General features: G+C 47.9%; 1 protein-coding gene across 1 annotated transcript; it reads right to left on the bottom strand.

The window, feature by feature from the left end:
• Positions 1-7896: 7896 nt before the first annotated feature.
• LOC125544421 (putative methyltransferase TCM_000336) lies at positions 7897-10289 on the bottom strand. The gene is made up of 2 exons (XM_048708114.2): positions 10135-10289; positions 7897-9217 (listed from the first exon to the last, which is right to left on the bottom strand). Exon 2 carries the CDS (start codon positions 9150-9152, stop codon positions 8013-8015), a length of 1140 nt encoding a protein of 379 aa, XP_048564071.1. The 5' UTR covers positions 9153-9217; positions 10135-10289; the 3' UTR covers positions 7897-8012.
• Positions 10290-10522: the final 233 nt, after the last annotated feature.

Here is a 10522-nt window from a genome sequence, read left to right as displayed (position 1 = left end):
CATGATGCCATTTAGTAGTAGGTATTCTAATCTTGGGTTCCTGACCCAAGATTCACTCCACTTACCTTCTGTTGATAGTGTTTGCTAGTTCCTTTAGAATATTAGTAACCTTTGCAATAATCCTCGAGGCCCGTGGTATTTCCTTCTTCCAAATACCATGAACTACTTATGGCAGAAGTTCTTTTGAACTAAAAGATCACAACTAGAGTGATCTTGATGAGTTATCCATTCTGCATTGTGAATCTGCCAGTCCTACATTTCTGCATGGATTATATGGAAGAAAATTGTTGAACTTGTTTGACATACCAAATCTATGCATCCGCAACTCATAAAACCATATGTTCCTTTGAGTTGTCTCTCTTTAGTTGTATTCTGACCTCTGTCTATCAATTGATATTCAAGACTAGTTGTGCATTCGTGTTCATCGATGCCTACTATTCTTGTGGTCTGTCAAGCCATCCTATTCAGAATGACTAGGAGAAACAAACTCCAGCACCTTATCCATATCTAGGATTGGGTCAAAGCAGTTGTAATCCGCAAATCAAATGCCAATCCAGCTTTTGATTCTGTTCTACCTTGGAGTATTACCATCTTTATATCAAGATTGTCATGGAAATTGCACACCATCCTATGAACTCTTGATACAGTGATACTTCTTGCCATCATTGTTCATTCTCCGGTTCCCATGTTTTTATAACCGGAATGCCGGCAAGTGAGCCATGATGTGTGAAACCAATACTCCTAGCAACTCCGTTGCTTGGTAGTTAATGGACAATATTCTCATTCTTAGCATGTTGGTTATTAAATCATCATCCTAAGATTGATCGTGTTACCTAGTCCATTTTTCCTAGTGCACTCTTCGGTCAACGAGTTAGGATTATATCAATCCCTCACTCTTCCTGATCATATCGTCTTGCCCTGAAAAGCAAGATTGTTCTTGAGCTTAGTAACATATCGGTGCTTCGTGATTTTCCGGATATCTTCACGGAAGTATCACTAGGTCGTTCCCTGACCGATATGTGGAGTTCGTGATCAAGTTGGTTTCTTGTAAACTAGCCATTCTCCAAGAATCTATTTTGGATACCCCCGAGCTATTTGGTTAAGCTAAACAACAACTTGGAGAGTTGGAAGATAAAAGCTTGTCTGACTTAGTTCATCTCTAAGGGATATCCTTGTGTTTGTGTGTGTTAATTGAAGAAAGATATCTTCATTGATTGGTCCCTGTGATCAGTTGTTGGATCTATTATCTTGTCCAAACTTTGATTTGAGTGTGGGCTATCCTCAAATCAAATCAGAACCGACGGTGTTCATAATGCTGTCTTACTCGTGGTTGATCCCTCGAGCATACACCATTATATCTTTTGGGTCTGACCAATGCTATCACGTGTTCACATACTTATGGAATTCCATCTCCACGGAAACCTGGATGAATTGTTGTTGAGCCTATCAGCAACACTGCTACCTTTTCCATGATTCGTGTTGAACATCCAGCTAGTATTGGAAACTTTATAGGTATTATCCTCATGTTTCGTTCATGAAGCATATGTTTGGATGAAACAAGTGACTACCTCTGATTCACGTGCATTTCGTGAAAGTTGCCGCCGTGAATTCGAGAAAGTTTGTTTTGCTTCCTCTGGAGTCATCCCAAGTCAGTCATGCATATGTGCGAAGTATATTGTGGTTTGGAGACTTGCAACCTTCATTCTATATGTATCCCTAGCACACCAAGCCACTAACTGATTTGTTCAAGGAGAAGAAGTTCCTTCATAAGAGCTAGTCATATGACTTATGCAAGGACTTTGTTATCCGCGATGATGGTTCCCAACTAGGACTCGGTGGTGTTTCATTGTAAGACTACTATGTGGTCATGCTTGTCTGGGACAACATGCTCACATGTGTGTAGCAGAACCAGCTCATGTTTTGGAGCTTGCTATCGTAGTTCATCTCCCGAGAGTCTCGCAACGTTATCTCGTCGAATGGTGTTGCAACCCTTCTTTTCTAGACATGTTGTCAAAAAAAATCATGTTACCAGCCAGATCTGAATCTCAAGCAGATATGATGGCTGGACCATCTCCAAGATCTATGATGTAGGTCCCGACGAGGTTGATGCTCTGGCCGACACACCTAGCCAGAAGATCTATCATTGTAGTATCTTGATTGAGCTATTTGACCATCTTCTCCATGAGGACTTAGAGTGACCTATTCTTGAAGTTGTTCCTTAGGGATCCTTGTGCTCACAGTTTCCTCGATGATTCTATAACCATTGGAACGTTGGAAACACTCTCGACTGTTGAGTTGTTCCCCAGTTACCAGAATCATTCCCAACATTTGCATTTTGTTCCCAGCTTGCACCTCAGTAGTTGTTGTTCAGGATCATCTTCAAAAGTGGACTACCATGGGTCCCATCCATTTCCGATGATAAGCTAAAATCATCCATTGTGTTGTCTTCAACAAGGTAGTCCACATCATCCATCCTAATCGAAGTATGCCATTCTTTCGAACCCCTTCCAACAATCGATTGTGATTACCTTAGGCTGGTATGAAGAGTTTTAATGATCTATGGATCAAAAGTAATTCTTTTTGCCACTTAAGGAAATAATTCTATGAGTCACCTCCCCTAGGGTGCCCCATTATAGGATCATGGTGATTATTTCATTGCAATCTTGAGATCTTGCCCCACCCATTTCAGCGTGGGATTTTTGCCTACAAGTAGAACCTTGTCATCTACCTCTTTCCATCACTCCTGATGTGTGCTTCGCATCTTAGCTCGTGAGATGTATCTATGGCTCATTCCGTGGGTTAATCCTGAGTTGCTCGATCTTCGAGAAAATCGATCCATCTAGAGTTTCCCTTTTCCTCTCGTTGCCATGTTGGTTGGAGTTCTCACAGCAGGACATTGAGACAATGATGGTGATCGAATCAACGCTCTAAAAGTAGTGCAAGTTGGATCAAGAAGCTTGTGTTAGCTTTGTGTTCCCTCTGTCTTCTTACCCCACGTCTTGAATCTCGGGACGAGATCCTTGTTTAGTGGGGGTGAGTTGTCACAGCCCTAGAGTTGATTGCAATTAGTTTCATAAGTATTCATGTCATCATGTTCAAATTTAATAAACTTGAAATGGGGATGTTGAAACCCTAGCACCAAATGAATTCAACTAGGTTCAAACTTAAAACTTTTCAATGAACCCAAAATGCCCTTCATAAATGTTCACCATCTTTGGTCCTGGCTAAACCCTCTGCCAAAAATGGTTTCATATTTTTGGGGGCTATTCTGGATTTTTGAATTAAATCATTATGTATTTGAATTTGGGCATTTAATTGCTATAATTATTTTAAGTGCTCAAATAATTGTGAAATTAAATGAGGGCTGTTGGAAACAAATTCACAAGTGCCCACAATTAATTTCAGCATTTTAATAAATGGTTTAGTATTTTCACTAAATCAAAACTTACTGCAGAAAATAGAAAACAGAATTAAACGAGAGAGAGAGAAGTGCTTACCTGTAGCCCACCTGGCACAGCCACCTGGCCGGCCCAGCTGGCGGCCCAGCCCACCACCGCCTCCTCCCCTGTCGCCTTCCTCCTCTGCCAGGAGGACGGGCGCGTGCCCGACGCGCACGCACCACCGTGCAGCCACCTCCTGCCTGCTTACTCACTGCTGGAGACAGCCCCGAGCGCCACGCACTCCCCCTCGACCGCCCCGTACCCCTCTCACTCCCCTGTGCCCATTCCCCTCCTCTCCCTCGCTCTTTCGCGTGATGCCCGAGGACCCCCGTCGCCGCCGTTCGCCTTTGCCGCGGCCACCAGCATCCCCATGCCAAGCCAGCTAGCCCACGAGCTCCGCCTCATCTACCTCTTCCTCCTCGACGACTCTCCCGGCCTCAGACGCGCTGCTTCATCGTCACCATCGCCGTTTCCGTCGCCAGCCACCGAAGCTCATCGCCGTCGATTCGGGAGCTATCGGACGTCCCCGACCCCGCCCTCGCGCTCGTTGTACTCGCTGTGAGCACCTGCATCTAACCCCCCTAACCCCGCTGCTTCTTGCTCGCCGTAGCCGCCGCCCCTTGCTGCCGCAGCACGCCGCCTGCCGAGCTCGCCGTCAACGAAGCTCCGATGACTATTTGCTCACCCTGGCGACTCCAACACGCTTGTAGCACCCCGTAGAGCAGCCCGAGCGCGTCAGGTGGCTCGCTTGCGAGCTGCAACACCGAACCTGCAACTCACCCGAGCTCCGGCCGCCGCCCGGCTCGTCGCCGCCGCGGTTACGCGCTGCCCCAGCTCCTTCCGTCTGCACCACTAGATGCGCGCGAGTCCAAGGAGCACGTAGATGCCCTCCGCCGCGAGTTTGGTCGCCCGTGGGCGAAACCCGAGCCGTTCCGCCATGTCTGGCCGCGCCGGCGTCGAGTCGCTGGCGGGTTTGACTCGTTTGACCGCGGTTGACCACTGGTTTGACCTTCCCTGACATGTGGGCCCAAGCCCCTAATTAGTTAACTCGAGATTAATTAGAGCTAACTAATTTAGTTAACTAAACTAGACACCGACATGTGGGTCCCGCCCTGCTAACAGCCTGGTTATGGTTAGTTTAGCACTAACTAACTCAGTTAGTTGGCTGAGTCACTGACCAGTGGGTCCCACTGGTCAGGTTTGACCTGGAGGCGCCCAGTTGACCAGCTGACGTCACCCTGACGTCATGCTGACGCAATAATTATTTACTGGAATTATTTTTTATACAGGAAATTCCAGAAAATAGTTAAAACTTCTAAAAATCATAGAAATTCAACCGTAACCCGAAATGAAATAATTTATATATGAAAAATTATCAGAAAAATTCAAGGAATCCATCTGTACCATTTTCATGCATGTTTGAACAATGTTTGTCCTCTGTTTTGGACAAAACAAATAAAGGGCATTTAAATAATCATATATGGGGTTGGAATTTGAATCTTGTACTCAAACCAACTTCATTTAAATCATAGCTAGATGCATTAGCTCAAATCACAGCATATTGCCATGTCATGATCATGCATCATATTGTTGCATTGCATTGATTGTGTCCTTCTCTGTTTGCCGGTAACCGTCCCCTCTCAGTCGACGATGTTTCTGACGATGTGATCGATGACACCGATGAAGAGCTATATTATCTTCAGAAGTGCCAGGCAAGCAAAAACCCCTTGTTCATTCCGATACAATCCCACTCTCTCGCTCCTGCTCTATTTACTGCATTAGGACAACAGTGATTCAACTGTTATATGATGCGGTAGTTGAACCCTTTCCTCTGCATGACCTGTCATTGCCACAGTAAATAGATGAAACCCACTAGCATGAGTAGGAGTTGTTTGAGCCCTGATGTGCCTACTCATTCATGCTTGTTTGTCATGCCTGCTACTGCTTAGAGTTGAGTTTGGTCTGATTCATAGGGAATGAATTGGAACGTGGTGAACATGTCCTGCCGTTGAGAGCTAAGTGTGTGAACACGATTTGGTAAAGGTAGCGGTGAGAGGCCTTGTAGGAGTACATGGCGGGTTGTCTCATTGCAGCCGTCCTTAGGAACTGAGTTCTGTGTTTGTGATCCATGAACAGTTACTACCACACATTGGGCTCCGGGCGCTCCAAGCTCTCTCGACTTATTAATCAGCCTGATCTCTGTCCAGGAGTTGCAACTAGTTTCTGGTGTTTGTAGGTAGTGTTAGTGGTCTACCAAGTGGCACCCGGTACAGGTGGGCTTGGGACAGACTAGGCACCGTGGCACGGTGTACCAAGTGGCACCCGGATGGTGGGCTTGGGAACCCTGCACACATCGTTTGGGGCCGTGAGCGACACCCCGGCCGGATCTCCTTGCGGATAGAACCCGAATAGGCGATAAACCTGGACGAGAGACTTGTTGGTTAGTCAGGTCATGGCCGACTCCCTCGCCCGGCTTCCGCTTGAAGGTTGCCGAGGTACATGACGTGTACAGGGTGATAAGTGGCGAGAGCATGTGTGAAGAAGTACACCCCTGCAGGGTTATCATTATCTATTCGAATAGCCGGATTCCTCGGATATGGAAACTTGGACCCCTTGCATAGTTCATAGACAAGTGAAAGTGGATACTCTAAAACTCGCAAGATAAGCGTGAGTGCTATGGATGGCGTTCTCGCAGGGAGACGGGAGCGGATCCATAGTGGTGTATTGGTATGGTGAATTTGTGGACTCGTGTGCGCCACCTCAAAAGAGTTACTTGCAGTCGTAGTTCAGGTTAGCCACTGAGTCAAAGCTGGCTTGCTGCAGTTAAACTCCACCCCCCCCCCTTGTTGATAGCGATGCATATGTATCTAGTTCTGATGTAAGTCTTGCTGAGTACCTTTGTACTCACGTTTGCTTAATTTATGTTTTGCAGAGAGAGACTTCAGTCTCGCTAGTAGTTCCGCGTGGACTTCGACGTTAGCTTCATACCTCAGCTACGATCTTGTGCCCTCGTCAGGATCTGGTAGATAGTCAGGCTTCTCAGCCTTTTTCATTTGTAGATGTCTGTACTCAGACATGTTAAGCTTCCGCATGTGCTTTGACTTGTATGCTCTGAATGTGGGGTCATGAGACCCATGCTTGTAATATCTCGCTCCTCGGAGCCTATTGAATAAATACTTGAGTCGTAGAGTCTTGTTGTGATGCCATGTTGTACGTACTCATATCGGGCATATTGTGTGTATGATTGAAATGCTTGGTATGAGTGGGATCCGGCAATCTAGTTGTTTATCCTTGGCAGCCTATCATATGGGGAAATGTAGTCTAGTGCTTTCTGAGCGATAGTAGTCCGCTACAGCCCGGTTCACCGGAGTCCTGCTAGCCCAGCACTACTGCTCAGGACACTTGACTGGCCGGCATGTGTTTCACTTCGTTCATGTGTCTGTCCCTTCGGGGAAATGTCACGCGGTGACATCCGGAGTCCTGCCTAGCCTGCTACAGCCTGGGTTACCGGAGTTCCGTTAGCCCAGTGCTACAGCCCGGATTCACACGCTGTTGACCGACATGCTCGAGGTTGATTCACGTATGTCTGTCCCCATGGGTTAGTGCCGCTTTGGGTTCATGACTAGCCATGTCGGCCCAGGTTCTTTGTCATATGGATGTTAGCGACACTATCATATACGTGAGCCAAAAGGCGCAAACGGTTCCGGGCCAGGTAAGGTGGCACCCGTGGGAATACCGTGCGTGAGGACGCAAAGTGATATAATGTGTTACATGCTAGATCGGTGTGACTTAGGATCGGGGTCCTGACAATAGAGAAGAACATTAGGGAACGTCCTGCCACGAGCGGGCCCCATAGCTACGTGGCGCAAAGCTCAAGAGACAAAGGATGCACACATGGAGGTGACCGACGACGGTCTCTGCAGGTCGGCCAATTTTAAACAGTTTCCCTTGATAAATGTGACTTGTTGCCAGTTACTACTAAACAATACTTAATATGACAATAGAACAGAGTCAAAGAGAGCAGCGATTCGGTGCCCAGACTCATTTGCACCTGTGATGAAGAAAAAAAATTCAAAACAAATACTTGAAAAAACAAAAAGAAATCTAATTGTTTCTATGGTAGATAATTTGATGCGTGAGGTGCGCTCCAAGTTCTAGATCATTTGGACATCTAAGTAACTCTCGGCAAAAACACAAATTTAGGATATGTAAAACGTTTACTGTTCATGTACTGTTTTAACCTAAATTTGTCTTTTTTCTGAGAGCTACTCATATGTCAAAATGATCTGGAATTCAGAGCAAAAATTGGATTTTTTTTTTCTTTTGTATTTTGTGTGATTTTTTTTAACCGTGTGGAGCTAAGCCTGGGTTTAGAAATGATACTCCTATTCGAGATTCTAAGCTAAACTTGATACATGGCGTAAAGCTGAAGAGACAAAGGATGCACACATTCCCATGATAAATGTGACTTTTGCTGCCAATTACTACTACTAAACAATACTGAATATGACAATAGAACAGAGTCAAACCTAAACTTGCTAAAGAAAAATACAGTCAGTAGACAGACTCGAGTCACAACCTGGTGAGGACTACCCCTATCTGGACACTCTTGACCTCTTCCCTCTCCATGGACTCGGTGACCAGCTGCGTGTACTTGTGGAAGAGCGCGTCGACGATGTCCGGGCCGAAGTGGTGGCTGAGCATGGACTCCTGGATGGCCCTGATCGCCATGGACACCGTCCTGCCGTCCTCCTTGGCGTCGCCGCTGCTGCTCAGGTTGATCTCGTACGTCTGCACGTAGTCGAGGCTGAAGGACCCCTCCAGCCGCACCTCCACCTCCATCTCCTGCAGCGACGGCGCGTAGAACGGCACGTTGTACGCGTCCACCTTGTCCTGCTCCACCAGCCCCTGCGCCACGAGCGCCGCGAAGGACTCCGAGAGGAGCTCCCACAGGAAGGTCGTCCTCCTGTCCACGCACTCGTCGCTCTGCCTGCCCAGCATGGCCAGCACCATCCGGCCGCCGGGGAAGACCTCGGCGGCGCGCGACTTGAGGAACAGGCTGAAGTCCCTCTGGAACTGCCTCCGGTAGGCCACGGACACGGCGGGCGGGCTCGTGCTCGATATGTACATCTTGCCCTTGTTGATCGGCGCCTTGGCCTCGTCGAAGAGGCCCGGCGGGACCTGGGAGAGCCAGTGCAGGCTGGAGCAGGAGCAGATGAAGTGCACGCTGGTCCTCGGGAACAGCCTCCCGTAGAAGGACCCGGGCACGCCGGACAGGAACACCATCGGCCGGCCCCACTCGTCGGACTTGGCGGCGGACTTGAGCCTGTGGGTGAACTCCGGCAGGCTGAAGAAGATGGTGTTGAAGTCGTTGGTCGGGAGGTCGTTGAGGAGCACCGAGAACTCGGGCGGCGGCTGCGACGACCGGCAGCAGACCTTGCCGACGCCCCCGATGATGTCCTCCACCAGGCAGAGCGCGTTGGGGCCCGAGGAGCAGCCGAGGTCGGCCACCGTGAACCTCTCCGGCATCTGGGAGATGTACACGTCCGTCGCCGAGTTGACGATGAGGCTCTTGAGGGTGTCCATACCCCTCTTCTGGAGCGAGGAGTTCTGCGCGTAGCTGCTCTCGTCGAGGCCTTCTTTCATGTGGAGGATGGTCTCCACGTCCATGAACGGGAGCTTGTCGGAGCAGTGGAGCAAAGAGGAAGCCATTGCCGGCTACTGTGTGGTAGTGGACAAGCTCGATCTCAAGTCTCGAGAATTGGTTGCCTTCTTTCCTGCGGTCATGTAATATACACGGTCAGAACTCTGGTTAATTGTGTAGTACATCCTCATTTTGCACAAATTATTACCCTGCCCCTGCCCACGGTGTAGGTGTAAACAAACAAATATTCTCGAGGCATCTGTTTAGGCCGCTTTGCCCAAAGAGAGCGTGATATGTCTAACTGAGATATCCTTTTTGGCTGGGTTTGGTGTGACTGATTGAGAAGCCAGGTTCAGATAAAAGTACAATACTGTCAAGCTTTGAGTACATGAGTCTGCGATTCGCTGTTATCATATCATGCATGGCCCTAGATTTGACCATCATCAGGTGAAACCAAGTGAAAGTGTGGCGACAGAGAGAAAAGGTGCTGCAAGCAGCAAAACAAGAGTACTGGTGAAAACCTTTTCCTTTTGGAATATATAAAAAGAAAAAATGGGAGAAATAAATTTGTGCGCCATGTTCCCTCGCCAACAAGTGGCCGAAAACCTGAGTCAACCGACACCTTTGGTGCTCAACTGGTACCCTGTCTACCATGACTGACTCCTATGCAGGCATGGTCGCAACTCAGAGACATATCCATGCTTTTTCTAAGCAAGATTTTGTTCTTGCTATTAGGAAAGGACGACATTCCCATGCCTGAATGGACAAATGGAAATGGGTAGTTCCTGAAAGCATGCCCACTTTGCTAACAGGCATTTCCATGTGCAAAAAGCCTCTCTTTTCAGCTCTTCGTTTCAGAAATGGAAGGTTCTTGATTGAACACATGCGGGAGAAGTGGATAAACACTAAGTAACTGAACGAATGCGGAGCGGAAAGCCATCCTCTAGTCTAGCTGTCTGGCATCACCACCCATGGGTGCAGACAATGCTATTTGCACGCACACCACCCATTTCAGAGCCAAACCATGCAAGCAGATTGTGATGAACTTACCTTTGGGTTTCAGACAGACAGTATCCTCTGGCCTCCTCTCCGAGCTGCTCTGCTTTGCTTGGTTAGCAGGTTGGGTGGCTTGGCATCTGCAGTGCCCGCGGCTCGGGGAATTTATAGGCAGGCAGATGGAATCAGAATAGTTGAGTTGCGAGAGGCTGCCCCCACTTGCGCACAACTGTAGTCGTAAAAATGACCACCACCACCACCATGTCCATGCTCGGCTCCACACCGTTGGCTAGCGTATGGAGAAAAATATCAGCAGCATGTCTCGCTTTGCTACTAGTCTATGATATTGGTGGCGTTATTCTTATACATGCATGGAGCCATGGATTAGATACGATACGCCACACACAGCTGGTTCTCACTTCTCACGATGCACCCATTCATT

The sequence above is a fragment of the Triticum urartu genome, chromosome 3A (assembly GCF_056163025.1).
Source record: "Triticum urartu cultivar PI428250 chromosome 3A, HENAU_Tu73, whole genome shotgun sequence".
Taxonomy (NCBI): domain Eukaryota; kingdom Viridiplantae; phylum Streptophyta; class Magnoliopsida; order Poales; family Poaceae; genus Triticum; species Triticum urartu.
Note: the sequence above shows the minus strand (reverse complement) of the source record. Positions and strands in the feature narration are given on the sequence as shown.